Genomic DNA, 17,459 nt, shown 5'->3' with positions numbered 1-17,459 from the left:
ATCACTTGGCTCAGCTAAATGCCTTCTATTTAGAAGTCCAGTAAATGGAGTGGAACTTTCTTGAACCTCCGTGGGGCTTGGCTCGTAAGAACAGGCTGAGCAAAAGTTACAGATGAAAAAAGGGTAAAAAACAAAACAAACAAAAACGAAACAAACAAAAAAAGTTTTTGAAAAAAGGAAGGAGAAGGTTTGCTGCCACGCTGCAAGAGGAGGAACATTCCTCAAAGGGAAGGGCAGTGGCTGATGGAGAGCGAGGTGTTTTGCTTCACTTAATGCCTGCCGACAAGTTTTTATTTAAACTAAACTTGTTAAGGTGTTGTCTTAATAGGCTAAAATTCCACAGGGTTCCCCCAGGTGTGTTTCTTCTGGGTAAATGGTGCATGTAGTGTTCCTGATTGATCCCATTCCAGTAGTAGAGCTGGAGCAGTTTATGCCCATCTGCTATAAATTGCATGCTTTCCGCTTCTTAACAGCCTATTTTCTGTGAATGCTAAAGGGGGTGAAAAAAAGAGAAAAAAAATCTCAAAACATTTCAGCCTGAGAACCCAAGAAACCGTGTTATGAAGTAAAAGCCACGGCTCTGATGAGTTTCTAAGCTGTCCAGTAGCTCTGTGTATTAAAACACAACTCCTTAAGCTTCCTCTGACCACAATCAATGGGAATGACTTTGCCTTAAGTGTGCTCTTTTCTCTCCACTGCTCTGGAGGTACAACAGGTTTCAAGTTTACTCTTATTAACTGCTTTCAAGTGCTTTGAAAGAGAAGGAAAATAAACCAGGCAGAGTACCAAGACGGCTCAGCACGGAGGCTGCCTCTCAACACCATTTCCAAGTGTGAGAGGTTGCATTTAAAGCTCATTGCTACACCTAGACTCTTCAGAAAAATATGACAGGAAAAGTTACAGCAGGAATGAAAACAAAACAACAACAAAGAGAGAGAAAAAGACCTTATTTCTTTCTGAGAAAAAGCCCTTATCACTTCCACACTGGAGGTCAACTTCACCTTGGCTGCATTAACACCACTGTGTCTCAGGCTGCAGCAATTCCAGTGATACTTTGGGTATCAGCACAAAAGGGGGGACGTTTAGTTTGGTTTTTTTTCTAGATGCAGCAACTAAAGGAAGGAGAGGGAAATCTCAAGGTCACCCAGCTGCTCTGTGGTTCAGCTGGCAACAGAGGCCATGTCTCCCACATCAGCATTTCATACACCACCCACTCAACACAGTCCACGACTGGGAAAAGCTGCAGTTGATTTTTATGTTTAAAACTTGTTTTTATGTTTAAAACTTTCCGTGGAGTAAGACAGAAAACACAGCTTGTTCGGACAACAGTGCATCTCCCACCTAACCTCGAACTCCACCAGATGTCAAAGGCAAAGTTAAATATAATTCTATCTTGTTTTGGCAAACTGGAATCGCTTCTCTTCTTAAAAGAATTTCATTTGCATAAGGTTAAAGAAAAGATGGAGTACAAGGGTGTGGAGGTCAGAGGGATGCACATGTGGAGGGGAAACAGCAGGAGGTGGAGTGTAAATATTTCTTCCTCAAATCATGTCTGATTTCTGTGCAAACTAACTTTCCTTAAAACATCTGTGTTCACTCAAGGTATGCCTATATTTTCTTGTGAGAAAAAAAAATCTTGTGAGAAAAGAAAATCCACATTTGCACTGGCAAAAGGCTTAAGAAAAAAACAAAAAAAGACACTGTTTCATTTAGGTTATACAATCAGACTGCAGAGAATGCAGCTTAGTAAAACAATTAGACATTCAATTTACTATATAAATTCAGCAATTTCCACACTAACACTTCTACACTATTAAAACGAGTCTAATGATTTCCAAACTACTTCCCTCATTCTCTTGAAACAGAAACATTTCCTTTCCTTCTTTCTCAGCCTTCTATCTGCAAGATCTTACTACACATAATTATTTCACAGGAAAGTGGTAAGAGACTTGTGATGGGCACAGAATCAAACAAATTGAGGTAATCCACTTTTGTTTAAAGGTTGCCTGCTCTGAATGCAAAGGGCAAAACTCTCAGAACATTTGTATTTTAGGTGATACAAATGATCTCCTGAGTTAAATTCTCAACAGTAATCCTGTCTCAGGACAGAACAGCTCTGCTTGTTGCCATCTTTTGCTATATTATATATTAAATTCAGACATAATCTTTCACGCAAATGGCTACATGCACAATCTACAGGGGCTGCAGTTCTGTAAGTTAAGAATGCATTGTGCACACAACTGTATCACTTTCCTTTTAACCACAACTAATTAAATGCTTACCTTCCTACTCCTGATCAGTATTGAGGTCTACACCTCTATATTAGCCTCCAGTCCTGTACAGCTTTAGTTTTGATTTAAGACTGTTCTTCTGATTTAAAGCCCTCACCTGTAGCTTCCCTTTCCTCCATTTTTTACTAATTTTGCAGAGAAATAGCACTTGAGAACAGCATACACAAATTTGGGATTAAAATATTTCTTTATCAGGGAATCACATGTTAAAATTTCACTAAAAGGTGCTGAGGTTAGCTTCTTACTAGACATGGAGTTGTATTTTATTTTCCCAATCACAGTTAATCAAATTATAACAGAAATCTTTAAATATATATAAATACATACAGAAAAATCTGTACACAACAGTGCCACTTTACCCCCTGCAGACTTCTTGAAAGCCCTTCACAAAAGACATCACAATCATCAGAGAGTACAAAAAGATGTATCTATGATTAATACTTGAAATTTCATATGCCACAGGTGTCAGGGAAACAATTAAAAAAGTATTATTATTACTTATTAAATGGACAAATTTTGTTTTTTTCTGATTCATCCTATTGTCTGGTGAGATTTAAGTGAAGGTTTTGGTTGCAGCCATAATGGGGATTTTACTGCTCCATCCTAACAGCACAGCCTTTAAAACATGGGTTGCTTCTTATTGCAAAGACAGTTTCCTGGAGGCATTCATCATAAAGATATTGGATGCACTCCAGTCTCAGAGCTCACAGTCTTAAGTTTCACAATTTTTGTAAAATCTCCTTCTTGAGGTAAATATGTGAAGGAAAACACCTTCAACATTCTGCAGCATCTCTTTTTCCAGAACATATCCCCTAACGCAGAAACACTCTCTAACAACCTGGCATAAACAATTTAACTCTGCCTGGACAAATTCTGCACACGTTAACACCTTTGTTTATTCATATACATTAACATCCTCTCCTGTTTATAGCATGCCTCTTCTCCCACAGGACACAAAAAGCACTCAATAAACGTTACTAACAGTCCTGTGCAGACTAAATAGAGGGATTATTTCAGCCAGCACCACAATGCAGCCAGCCCTCAGTGTCAGAGCCTGCAGCTGAACCACTCAGGGCTGTGGGATTTTTAAGTGAGGAAGAGAAATTGGACCCAGCTGAAACTCTGAGGAGACTGCAGGTAGGCTGAATGTAATAATTTAGCTTGTGATGTGCACTGACAGTGAGGGTTTGTTTCGTGATAGAAGGGTGACATGAAATGTTTCCTCACTAATTCAGAAGCAGACAAACACCCCAGGTGTTTGTGCTCAGCACCAGAGGTCCAAGGCATTTCTTATTCTACACGTTCCATGCTCTCCACAGACACTTCAGGTCCTATTTCAAGAACCATATTTTACCTTGAAAACAAATTATGCCTGGGAGAAGAACCATATTCCCGAGTCTTAAGGCATCCATACTATCTGAAATTCTAGGTCTAAAGGAATTAACAGGAGTCTTTGTGCCACAAAAGTTTATCAGATTTGACTCCGCTGTGAGCACCTCCAACTTCATTGAAATATTAAGAACATATTTAAAGGTTCAACCAACACAGTTGGAGGTTGAGCAGGCTGGAAGGGACCATAATGAATTCTAACTCTATTCATAAATTGACCACAAAATTATTAAGTCTGATGCAGAAAATTTTGTTTTCTCCTTAAAGCCATGCAAATTATTTGAGGGCAGTTGGATGCACTGCTGTGTGTAATGACCGAATATAACCCACAAACATTTTAATAAAGAATATTTTTTACAATGATGTTGTGAAATCCAGAAATCTCAAAACTGAACTTGGAAATCATGGAGACAATAAACATGGCACCTCATAATGCTGTTTTTCCAACAGAATCCTTCTCCAGATTAGACTGCATTTGAACCCTTCATAAAATATTATTTATAGGGTGTTAAAAAGTTTCTACACTGTAAAAACAATACTTGTTATTATGCACTTGGTGTTTACCTATTCTTGCAAATGCTCTTCATAAACTAGAGCATTTTTTCCTGTTTTGATGCTACAGCCAATTTGCTGTGCTTAAGAGAACAAAAGCAAAATTTTTTTTTCTCCACATAGGCATCAAAAATAAATTTAAACATGGAATCAGGGAATTGTTTGGGTTGGGAGGGATCTTAAAGGTCATCTTGTTCCAATCCCCCTGCCATGGGCAGGGACACCTTCCACTAGACCAGGCTGCTCAGACTCCCATCCACCCTGGCCTTGAACACTTGCAGGGATTTACCCTGGAAGATTTACCTTTTCTTTAAGGTAAATCTACCACACAGACCTCACCAGTGCTGAATAGAACAAACATTTCACTGATTGTTTTTGCCACACTAAACACCACCTGCCAGAAACCAGTAGGAAAAAAGGCAGGGGAAGCCTAGGAAAAAATTAAAATAAAGGGGAAAAACCTCAGGAAGAATTGCTCCAGCACTAGGGACTGACCTGAGGCAAGCTGCAAACACTGCTTTATTTCTTAACTCTAAACAGAGTATCAGAAGTAATGGAAGTAACTGTGCGAATGGAAGGAACAGATTCATCTTCAGCCACTTCTCCATGTGATGAGCAACAGCACTCAGCCAGAAAGAATTTCCTGCTCTGCAAAACCACAAACATTTGTAGAGCCAAAGGGCATTGTTCTTCTCAGTGAATAGTCTCAAACTATTTGAATGCCTAAAGCTAATGTTCTTATGAGTTACTGTTATTTAGTCAGCACATTGTGAAACCCTGGCCAGGTGAGAGCAGCAAACAACTACAGGCAGGGTCCCCACCCTCAGGAAACTGAGAGTTGTGGCAGTGATCCTGCCAGCAGATGAGCGTGGACAGACCAAAGAGGGTGTCCAGTGGAGTGAATGGTTCTTGCTGCTGCTGCACGTCCCCAGCAGCACAGATGTTGTCTGGGGAGATGGGTCCACAGGACAATGCTGAAAGCAAAAGCAAGGAAGTGAGAGGTACTACTAAGAAAACAGCACTGTACAAATTCAGAGAGAGTGGAATGGAATTAAAGAATCTTAGAAGAACACATCATCGAAGTGCAAACAGAAAAAAAGAGACACCGCCCTAAAAAGGAGCACAAAATCCCTGGGCTGGCACCAGCAGAGCATATAAAGATGTGGAGCAATATCACCACAAAAATACAGAAAAATCCTGCCTCTTGATGCCACTGAGCTCCCACAGTATTTCAGGTTTTAGAGACAGCTTAGGTGTCTCTGTATTCAGATTTTGGCTAGTTGATTACCCACTAAGTTTTAATAAACATAATCTAAACATAACCTGGAAATGACTGGCATAAGGACAGAAAAATACATTATGATGCTAGTAATGAAAACAAATTGATTAGTTTTAAAAAATAATCAAAACAACTTTATTTTTTGTACTTACCCCATTTTACCTCCCCCCAAAAAAATAAAATCTAACTGAAACCCAACTTACGTTCCCAAAAGCTCCTCGTGCTTTTTGTTATCCTTTCTCCACACCTCAATGTCCAACATATCCTTCCTGTCAGAGAAGTAGTGAAAATCAAACTGTTCCCTCCACTGAGGATTTGCACTCTTACACAGTGTCTAGAAAACATGCAGTTATAATATTTACTTTTCTTAAACAGTACTTATTTTCACAGTAAATCAAAAAGAAGAAAAAAGAAATCAATTCTACAGAACAAGGCTGGATCTTAGAGCATCAAGTACTAATGCCATTCCAACCAAAGCTCCCAGCCCATCACATACAGTCTCATCTTCCTAAATATTCTCTTTCCTCCCTCTCAATAACAATAAATATACAGTTGTTATCTGAATGAATGGCTGGAAAAATTCTGAAATACAAGGTAGACCCCACCAGCTCCATGGTCATCATTCACCATCACACCCTGGAAGAAATCAGGAACAACCCTTTTGAGGACAATCACCTGGAAACAGGTTTGAATGCATTAAGGAACCCAAAGAAGTATTTTTTCACCCGTCCATGTTAAGCAACAGCTCAGCCTTGCAGATTCACAACACATCTATGGACCATTAAAGAGACACATAAAAAGGGATTGTAAGGGGGATAACATCTATTTATTCTAAAGTAACTAAGCCATTTGTTATTTTTCAAAACTACTTTTCTAAATAAAAAACATATCATGACCTTGGTTTGAGGTCTGATGTGAGGGACAGAGTGCAGGTTTCAGATGCGCCTACATCCAAATGTTATGTTCTGTGAACTTGCTCTGTACATTTTGTACAGGAGGAGGTTTGTTTTCTCCTCCTCTGCACTTCCAGTTCATGACATGCAGAGCTCTTGCTCTCTCTCAAAAGAGTATTATTTTAATTATAGCCTTTCTTCTTATTAGATTTTCCAGATGAAATGTGTATCTTTGGGAACTCATTCATTTCTTAGACTCTTATACAACTGAACTGTATGCAGATAAAAACAGCCTAGAAGAATAAAAATTAATATCAAAACCACGGAGCATTTTATCTGTTTGGGAGGCAAGTTCTGCAATATGTAACATATTTTTCAAGAAAAGTACTTTAAAAGACTAATAATTCCCTGAACTGGAAACCATTTTAGGTCTACTTTTCAGCACTGAAAGCCCAACTTCTGTATTGGCAGAGAACAAAACACATGTGTGATGCATGTAACTTTATTTCATTTCATATTAATGTCAAACATCCATCAACATGATAAATATGTTAAATGCACAAAACACTGATAACACACAATATTCCTAACTTGCTCTTTCTCTACTGGCATCAAAACAGAGCAAAATGCTCTGGTCTTGTCTCCAGCACCTTATTGACTTCAGACAACTTAAGGAAATCCTTAATACTTACCTTGCTCTTGTATCTTTGATCCCCCAGTTTGAGGAGAATAAAAATCTCTGCCAAGCCCCCTCTGGGCATGTTCTTGCCCTCCAGGAGGGTGATGGTGACCAGCCCGTTCCACAGCTGGTTCTTGCGCAGGGACTCCGAGAGCCGCAGGTTCCGTGTGAAACTCGACTGAAAAGCAAGGCACAACACGGAATGCTTCAAGACCCAAACACATTTTCATGCTCACGTTAACTGAGCTATGAAAGCACACCAGGAGTGAGAAGGACACCATGGTTCCCCTAAGGGTAAGCAGGCAACGGAAGGCAGTAGGATGCTATGGATTTTCTGCCCAACTGTCCTACGGTCCCTGTGAAGGGACAGTGCTCAATATCACAGCAAAACCAGCAGGGTTTGCTTAAACCACCAGAGAAGTCAGCTCAGCTATCCTGGCTGAGCTGTGGCAAGAGCAAACCTCAGGCACTGAGAGCAGTCTGGTACCTTGGCTCAGGGAAAGGCACAGGAGAGCCATGGGAATGGAACAGGGGAGAAACTAAAGTAAACTCTTAAAACCTCTCCAGCTACGTCCATAAAATGCAGGTCTGTCCTTTCTGGGGAGCCCGGGATCGTAAAGCCCACGGCCAGGTGAAAGGCTGAGCAGCATCTTCCACCTCCTCCATCACTCAGCCTCCCACCTTAGCTCTTTGCTAACTTTGCTGTTCCTGCTTCCAGAAACTGAGCCCACGAATCAAAAATACTGATGCCTGCTGAAAAAACACTGACACCACCAGGCTCTTTATCTGGAGTTATGGTTACCTGGTAGCCACATTTGTTACCTTCGCAGCTTCATCTTTTGCAGCACGGCTGCGCTAACAGTTTGCTAACTGGCAATATTTTATTGGACAGAGGATGATTAAATAGGCCTTTATTTGGGGGGAGTGAGCTGGAAACATTAAAACTCAAGGCTATACTCTTCTTCCCGCAGTAAAAATCCTGCCATATTTTATTCTCCTGAAGCAACTTTTAACTCGCCACACTTTGGAGCTTCAATCATGTCATGTACAGGTGGGAGCAAGACGGAGGAGAAGATTTCACAAGTCACTTTAAAACAGGACGTGTTAGCTTTAAAAGCAAGTAAGAAATGTTGTTGCTAAATAAAACGATTGCAAAAGCACCTGATGTCTGAAGATTACTTTTTATGGATCAATTACCCAGCAACAAAATTCCTAAATCATAGGTGGTGAACTCACAAATTTTTTACTTGCTTTTTACTGGTTAAAATATCGAATTCTGAATCCCACAAGCATATTAATATACTTCTATTTAAACACCCTGTTTGGCTGTCCTGGCACAATGGGTAAAAATTCCTACCTTTAAAAAGAAAACGAGATTTTGATTCATAAATCCAGCTGCAATGTAATTTCTTTTCTTTACTCTTCTTTTTTTTTTTTTTTTTTTTAAAGTTCGTCTTTTGGGCCAAAAAGCTAAAGCATGACTGTTCCCATGGACATACTTCAAAGTCCCAGCAGATATACTCCTCCCTAAACACTGCAACTATTTCAAAATCCTTTTTATAAAAAAGGGAGTAATGTCCACAAGGGATCAAAGGGCATTCTACAGTCTGGCAATCGCCTTAGAAAAATGGCAGTGCTTCCATGAAATATGCCCTAAAATAATTTTGCAGCTTGGTATGTCCTAATTTCGAATTGGATGTTTATCTTGGAAAGGCTTCTATCTAACTTGTCCATAAAACAGCTCCACTTAGCTCTATGAGCCCTGTGAAAATGGAATCCAAAGCTGGCTATTAAGGGGGCCTGGAGATTGCTTCCATATGGCGTAACAGCATGGGAGTGGAGGGCTAAGGCCTACAGCAGGCGCTGCTTGGCTTGAGCTCCCCATCTATCCATGGACACTCATTGCATTACACCATAACATCTGGATTATTGCTTGTAATGTCCCTGGGAAATATCCACTTCCCATCAAAGCCTTTATCTATCTCGCTTGTACTTTGAACATTTTAGTATTTAACATAGTCATGTTTGATGTGATGTACTCGCTGCTTTAGGAGCAAGGATTTTCCCTCCCCCTCCTGCTCCTTCCTCGGAGGAGGAAGAGGTATTTGATGTTAGTTCACAAAAAAAATTTAAAAAAATAAAAAACAGATGAAGTTTATTATCCACGTTACAATTTCTTTTAAAAACAAAGCATCCAGCTCTCTTCAAAGCTCCCAGGCTGAACACGAAAGACAGTTGTTATCACTCAGTTTTCAAATCAAACTTGGATTCTTTTCTTTTTTTCATCCAGGCCAGTATTTCAGGGAGTCACTCAGCGTTGGGGACCTTCCTACCCCAGCTCTACAGCACACATAACCCCACCCTTGTAGCTGCTGACTTGACAGTTCAAAGGACTGTTGGGAGGTACCCAAACCAGCCTGGATCCCACACAGCCCCTAGAAAAATCAGCACCTGCACTCAGGATTACTGGAACGCATTGCAATGCACCAACCCTGACCTCCCAAAACAGGTGGCCCCAAGCAAAGAGCCTCGTGCACCCCCTTCTCTGGCTGTGCAGCTGCTCTGTGCTCCTCTCAGAACAGGGCTGTGCTGGTCTCCAGCTAACAGGACCTGCATGAGATCCAGCATCACTTGAGAGCATCCCACTGCACAGAGGAGCCAAGATGTTTGCAAATGGTTCAGGGCACGGTGCTGACCTGCAGCAGCTCCACGCAGGCTCCACGGCTCCCACAGCTTCCCCAGTCCAGCCCTGCCACTGGCACAGGGCTCTCTCCAAACTGAGAATGGGAAGGCTGCTTGTCTTACACCCCTGCAAGACACAGCACATGAGGAATGCTTTGGATTTCCTGGACATGCCCAGGTCGCCCCCACAGAGTCTGCTCAGCAGGTCTGGCACATTTCCTGTGCCTCGCAGCACCAAAGAGCCCCTCTGTGCTTGCTCTGTGGCCACCTCTCCAACCTCCCCAGGTATTTGGCAGGCTGTTCCTCTGACCACCCTGATGGAAACCCCAGTGAAACAGGCAGTGTCTCAGATTCCACTCACAGTTTCTGGAAGGAAGCACGTCTGGGGAAAATCAGATGTGTGGTAGACCCACAGACCCAGGCCTTCAATGAGTCAACTTTAGTGCTGCCTAGGGAAGCCTGCACTATGGAAAATGCCTCCCAGGTGACAAGAAAATGATATTACCTTATTTATTTTAGACTTACCTCCTCTCTGATACCCCACACCTACTCATTTCAAACTGATTTACACAGAGCTAATTGATTCAACTTCACAGCCTCCCTCTGAGCTGGCAAAACTATTGCAGAGCAGAGCACAGAGGAGCACAGCCTTTAGTCCAACAAAGTTACTCAGGCAAACAAGCACTGAAAAAAAAAAACCCCAAATACTCTTCCTTGCCTCCAACCAGCCTCCTAACCTGCCTTCACAAAAGCAAAAAAAAAAACCCCAAATACTCTTCCTTGCCTCCAACCAGCCTCCTAACCTGCCTTCACAAAGAGACCAGAAAAGCCAAAGCTCTGGTCCAAACTGGCCAGGAAATGAGGACACAACTGCTTAATCAGTAACAATTTTGAAGTGTTTTATCTATTCAGCTCTTCCTTTTGCTGTTACCTCCCAGGCTACTGATGCCTCCAGACTTGGGTACTGCAGCTCCTCCCCAGCTGAACCTGAGCCCTTTCCAGCTGGGCTTTCACACTGGATGCCAGGTCCTTCAGGCCTCTCCTGCTATATTTTCCTGTAAGCTCCCTGCTCACACTCTGGCTACATCCCAGACCCAAGTAAAGGTGCCTGGAAATTAAAAAACACATGATTTATGATGGAAGCTGGCACATGTCCCAAGCACAAGGCATTGGACAAACTTGCTTATTCCTTCCCCTCATCGTTTCTGAAATCGAGGTAGCCTTGAGAGCAAAATTTGAGGGTTGTCTCTAGACATCCTAGAGCTCTGATTTTGGCTGGGCTCTGTGTACATATAAGCAGTAACACCATAAAGGTTGCCTTTATGAGCAGTTCACTGCTGTAAAATGGATAAAAACTGGAACTAAAGACATCCCTCAAACAAGCCAGCCAGGGGAAAAAAAAAAAAAAGGCAACAAAAAACAGACAATAAGCACTAAAATATCCAGAGATCCTTATTCCTTAGAACTAACTACATGATTTTTCAGTTTAAGAACCCATATCCACTGCAGATTTTGGACTGTATCTCATCAGATAGGTAAAGAGTAATCTCTGAAGCAAAAGTATGGCCCGGTCATAGAGCAGGATCCTGCCACAAAAGGACCAGAAGATGGTTCTTCTCCCAGTTGCTTAGAAAGGGAGAAAAATTTACCCAGAAAGATTCCCATAGCTCTCAACAGAAAAATTAAAAATCAGTGTTCACATCACCACTCTCAAAATCTTGTTCCTGGTTTCAAAATGAATATAAAACTTTCTAACATCAACTTTCAATTTTTTATCACTTTCTGGTTCTGGTTTAAAAAAGAAGAATGAGCAGGTGGGCTATATTCTGCCTTCACAGAGCCAAATACAGGAGCTGAACAAGAATGACAGAGCTTTGGAGGGGAAAGAACCGGCTCATTGACCTAGCTTCACAAAATCCTTTAGGAGCTCCAGTCTCCCTGATAACTCCATTTGTCCATAATCTCCCTCTATAGGCACCCAGCAAATCCCCTCTGGTGCATCAGGGCTGCTTTCAAATCTGTCTCTTTTCCTGACACACACATACATGCCCCAAGTTCAAACTTGTTTTTGAAGCAATAAAGAGATGCAGAAAAATTGTACATTTAAATGACACGGCGAGGTGGCCAAGTGTGAAGTGAGCCCATCTCTCCCATCTTTCATTTAAAAGGATGAGACAGGACAACAGAAAGCCTGCTGCAATCCCTGTGAAGAGGTCAACGTCAAAACTGGGCCACGTAATTTGCCATTTGAGAAAACAACAACACACAAATAGGAGGACTCTTTGGACCTCTCCTCATTAGGCAGAGAAACCATTTCTGCAGAGGCAGTTTCCCCCTGGGAAAGAGGAGAGGGCAGTGGGAAAGGCAAGTGAACCAACACAAGATTGGCACCACGACGTGTGACCCTGTGGCGAGCGAGTCCCCGCGCTCCGCGCTGCCCACGGGGGATTGGGGGAGAGAGCCAAACACAATGAGGCAGACAAAAATGAAACCTAACAGCCCACACAGGAACAGAAAAAAAAAGAAGAAAGGAGAGTGAGGGATTTTCCCCTGCGATGAGATGCTCGAGGAGCCCTTGGGTCCGGTCAGCCTTTCAGCCAATTTATTCAATCAGCTTAAGCTATCAAGGTGGCAATTCCGTCGCTTTTGTTTCAGGACTGAACTGCTGCAGGTCAATCCATCCCAAGCAGACCTGCTTATCTGCCTCCTCGATGTTCAACACTTAAAGGTTATTCAGCTGTACAACTGCTGGAAAGAGCGTGCAGGGCACCCAGGGTGAGACTCAAGCCACCCGGGACAAACAAGGGTACTGAGCATCAGCATGCTGGGCTGCAGCACAGAGCTACCAACTCCCTCTGTGCCCCAGAAAGGAAAGCAGAACAGAGGAGAGAGCATGTCAATACACAGATATGAGTGAATATATTAATGCTGCCTAACAGCATCCTCTTCCCTTTGCAATGCCACCCTCCACAAGGAAAAGAAGAAAGCCATGCTCTTGAAAACAGCTCCCACGGAGGACAATGCTGTTCTCAGCTCCCATGAAAAATGAGGGATCTGAATGTGCTGCCCATGTCTGGGGAATCCGCCCAAATATGCAATGATTCCCTTCCAGCAGCAGTGAAAAATATATACTGTGTAATAATCAAGAGACACCTAAATCATGCAGTTCAACAGCTCTTGCTCCAAAATTATTTAAAAGACCATACTGAGTTGCTGGAATCCTTTCTGCATACTCCCTGTAATGACCATGAGGCTACTGGAGCTGGACTGGAGATCTTGTGCTGATGCTGTTTTTGCTGCTGTCTGAAATGCAGCTCTTTCTCCAAAAAGCAAGGGAGCTCAGAGAACACACATGAAGAGAGCACAGTATCCACAACAGCTCACATGAGCCTTGCTGCCAGTCTGACATGGAGCTGCAACAGGTATCAATGCCATCAACATTTGGGGTAAATTTGGGAAGTCAGCAAGAATCCCGTGATTAATGTGAAAAGACTCATTTAGGACACTGATGTGCCAAATCTGCATTAAGACAACACAAAATGGTCAAATTAGAGGATAATCAGATTTCTTTCATGTAGGCAATACAGATTAAAAAACAGCTGTGAAAGTTATATTCATTTTGTCCATCCTTAAAATAAATCATTTTCCCTGTATTTATAGAAGAGGAAAAGCTAAATATTACAATAGGGGTCAGCTGCAGTTCAGCACATTAAAAAAAAAAAAAATCCAGGAAAATTATTTCCAATAGAAAACTTTTATTTGCCTAAACCTGGAGAGAGGAAATTTAGATGTTGCTCAAATGGAAAGTATACTGTGTTTTCCCCCTACAACACCCAACAAGAGTCACCTCAGGAGCCAAAAAACAGACAAGCCTGTGTACCCATTACAGAGCTCTCTCCATTTCCCCTGCACTCCTTATTCCTGTATCTTTATCTCGTCCAGCAACATTGTTTTCTACCCCATCATACTCTCTGGCTATTCTTCCATAACCTCTTGTGCCTTCCCTAGACACCTATATTCCCCATGCACACAATTTTTCTTCCTAGCCTTTATGTTCTGCCACAAACTGCTAGTACTGCTTCCACAGAGCAGAGTTTCCTAACTAAAGATGGTTATTGATGTACAGTACTAGTGTTTTAGTGCAGTAGCAGAATCAATAAACCAGGAAATACTGCTTTGTCAGATTTTTTCCAGCGCATGCTGGGAAATATTTTTTACTGCCTTTGGATGGTCACAGAGGTTTTCTTTAGAGATCACACTGGAGCATGAACTGTGTCTTCCCTAGGAAGAATTGAAGCTCTCCTACCCTCTAGTGACTGGAACAGAACAGAGCACAGGGTTGAAGATTTTTTCCTTTTAAACAATACTTTCATGTCTCCTAAATCAGCATCACACTTCAGCATCTCTTAATTTTATTTTGAAAGGTGGTAAGGCACAAGACAGAGCCTTGAGAGCTGAAAGGCTGACAGCTAAAGGTCCAAAAACATGTATGCAAAAAAAAATATATAAAAGGCAATGAGATATTGCGTAAAAGCAAAAAGAAAAACCAAACCAAAAAAACCTAAACAAATGGAAAAACAACCACCCCAAAACTTCCAGTAACAGCAACCAAAACAGAATTTTGGCTGCTCTGAAGAAAAAGAACCTGAGTTTAAAAACCCAACTCCCTTTCCCAGGTCCCAAAGCCAAGCAGCACCCAGAGACAGCTGTGGGAGAAAATTGGGGATCAAGCAACACTGACCGAGCCAGAGCACAGTCATTTCCAGAGTTTTAGTTAAAAACTGAAGTGATAGGCTCTTCAGTTATTCCATCAATATCTATCATGTGGCATTCAGGCATTCCTGGCAGCTCTCTGCTCCAAGCACTGCAATATCCCTGCAATCAGGGCTCCAAAGGCTGTACTTTGCACTTCTTCTATTGACAAAAACATTCTTGCTGGCACAGTACCTGAGATGGTTGGCTCCTCTACACAGCACACCACAGTTGTAATGAATAAAACAAGAGGAGGTTAATGATTCAATTTATTTAGGCACAAACCGATAGTTACAGAGGGAAAATATCATGAGAACACACTCATCTTAAGAGCCAAATTCTGCTTTTCAGAGACTGAGACTATACAACTCTCAAGCTGGGTACTGGGGCTTGCAGTGTCTATATCATTGTTATTTACTCAATAGCAAATTAAAGCTTTACAGAACACATAAAAAGCCACAGTCTGTTTCCTGAACAAGTTAAAATCTAATGCAAAAATGATACAGGAATATAAAAGTAATGGAAGCCTGCCGGGATCCTACAGGAGACCAAGGGAAGCAAGTTACACTGACATGTGGCAACACACAAATCTTGGAAATCCTGTTACAATGGAGGTAATGAAAACTCCCTGCTCAGCCTCCATCCCAAGAACAAAAGGAATTTCAAAATCCACAGGGGCAACCAGAAGAAATACTGCCCCACAAAATTCCACCCATGGTGAGAGGCAGCCCCAAAGACAGACGGGGATCCAGGAGAGCCTCGTTCAACTCGCACACCAACCACCGTCCAGGTGTTCTGAAACAACTCAAACCCTCCACAGCTCCTCTCATTTTGGTTAAATTTACACCCCTTTCTTTTGTACAGAAAGTTTTTCTCTCTTTCTACAGCTTTTTGTGAATGGGGTCTTACATTCACTTGCCACTAGACCCTACCACGGCACCTACAATTAGAAAACAACAGCAATTTCCCATCACAATGAATAGAAAAATCAAAAAAGCAAAGGTTACCACAGCCATTATATTGTGACAGGTTGCCTCTACACTTATGAGTTTTCCTTTGTTTAGACTGTTTCAGAGGAGGGCACAGATTTTGGGAGGGGACCTTCATTTTCTTTAAGTAAAAAAAAAAGTATTACCTTGGATGAAGTTCTTTTCTTTCGACTTGACCATCTCTGTTCATGAGTCCCCATTATTGTACCAAAGAGAATCCAGGGAAAGGGAATAGGTAAGGAACAAAATGGGGAAAGTGGTTAGTAAAATAATTCAAACAGAAGCTTGTCAAATGAGTTAGAAAAACCTATTACAAAATAGAGGGCTAAATCTACAACTACATCTCTATCTACCTTCCCTGCTTCATGGAACATAACAATCAACAAACTCAAAATACCTGCATTGCACCAAAAAAAAAGAGGCAATAAAAAAAAAAGTAATTGAGAATAAAAAGTGGAGGGACCCAGAGCCATTAGTAAGAAACATAGCTTATACTTTTGGTGCCATCTGGTTCTACAGTAAGCTAATTTAAAAAGGGGGAAAAAAATCATCTTGCTGTTAAGTGCTAATGTGGACAGAGCTATTTCACTGTTCTGACTCCTTTGGAAATGGCTGAGCAATCTGCATTTGAAATATGAGGGCTTAAAACATTGTCTTTTAAAAAAATTACAGTGTGCACCAGCTCTTCTATCATCTACATTCTGAATGTTAACTAAGCACCCAAGAGTACCAAAAGCTGCTACTTAAACCAATAAGTTTTGTTTCACTGGCTAGGTCCACTTTAGCTCAGGCCTTAATAAAAAGTCATAGAATTCCTGAGGTTCATCTGACTAAACTGACTTTTTTGCTAAAGTAACTTTACATTTTTGCTTCACCCCTTCCTGCAATTCAGTAACACATGCCAACAGTGCTGATTGTACAAGTTAGAGGGGAGTTCACATTCCAAATAAAACCCACCTCATATTATAGACATATATAAATACACCATTATTTTAAATATTGTCATTAAGCTTTCAAATAATCACATAGTGAAGTAAAATTAACTCTATCATTACTTTGTTATTAGTTAAGGCTTTACAATTCTCAAAAAGGCATCTATTTGAAAAATAAATAATGAACAGCAGATATTCCATATTAGCTTCTTCTCATTTTGCTTTCCAGCCCCTTGAAGCATTTATGTTTCTATAAATAATCCCATTCAGGCTGGAATTCCATACCTATAATTCACTAAAGTGCTGTAAACAGCAAGTTTCATACTTGACTTTGCAGAAAACTTGTAGAAATATTTTCTCTTAATATGTATTACACACGTTTAAAACTAGGTCTGGTTTTTAAGACAGTCCAAGTAACTGCCTGATCTTGGGTATTCTCCACCCCTTGCTGGCCAGGAGCAGAATTAGTTCACCAATATTTGTGTGCTGTACACGCTGTATAAAACACTAGGAGGAAATTTTAAAAATAGAAGCAAAAAAGGCACACGTAGGACCGGAAATTAAAAAAAAAAAACTTTCAGCTTCAGTTATGGTGTTCCCAGTCTTTGCCCAGCTTCTCTGCATTTCTAACATCACTAATCACTACATTTCTGCATCAGGAGCCAAGTTCAATTAACTCAGTGAAGAAACTGTCAGTGGGAAGATCAGGGTTTTACAGGCAACCACCTCCTCTCAGCCTGGTGCTCCTCCACAGGACTGGGGAAGTTTAAGTCTTATAATTCATGCTCAGTTTTTAGATTTCACATGGATAAGTTGTTTCATTGTTGTAAAAAAAAAAAAATAAAAAAAGGAACTATAACAGCTTTTCTTCAACCTGCCCATTGCAGTGCTGGACACAGAGCACACCACAGTGACAAGACAGAAGCATCCAGCTACAAATGTCTACACAGCTATAACCCAGCTAAATACAAGGCTTTTTTTTTTTAAAGTTATGCTCTATCTCGATTTCAATATTGAGTCT

General features: G+C 41.2%; 1 protein-coding gene across 1 annotated transcript in view; it reads right to left on the bottom strand.

Annotated features, from left to right (window-relative positions):
* MCTP2 (multiple C2 and transmembrane domain containing 2) overlaps positions 1-17,459 on the bottom strand; it is a 100,086-nt gene that overhangs the window by 61,817 nt on the left and 20,810 nt on the right. Inside the window, exons 7-9 of the mRNA XM_041418621.1 lie at positions 15,653-15,688; positions 7,097-7,261; positions 5,715-5,845 (exon numbers count right to left, since the gene is read on the bottom strand). Coding sequence (XP_041274555.1) covers positions 5,715-5,845; positions 7,097-7,261; positions 15,653-15,688 — 332 coding nt within the window. The remainder of the gene's footprint in view (positions 1-5,714; positions 5,846-7,096; positions 7,262-15,652; positions 15,689-17,459) is intronic.

The sequence above is a fragment of the Onychostruthus taczanowskii genome, unplaced genomic scaffold, assembly GCF_017590055.1.
Source record: "Onychostruthus taczanowskii isolate IOZ18803 unplaced genomic scaffold, ASM1759005v1 scaffold6, whole genome shotgun sequence".
In the NCBI taxonomy this organism is placed as follows: Eukaryota; Metazoa; Chordata; class Aves; order Passeriformes; family Passeridae; genus Onychostruthus; species Onychostruthus taczanowskii.
The sequence above is the reverse complement of the archived record's forward strand: the minus strand, read 5'-3'. Positions and strand labels throughout refer to the sequence as shown.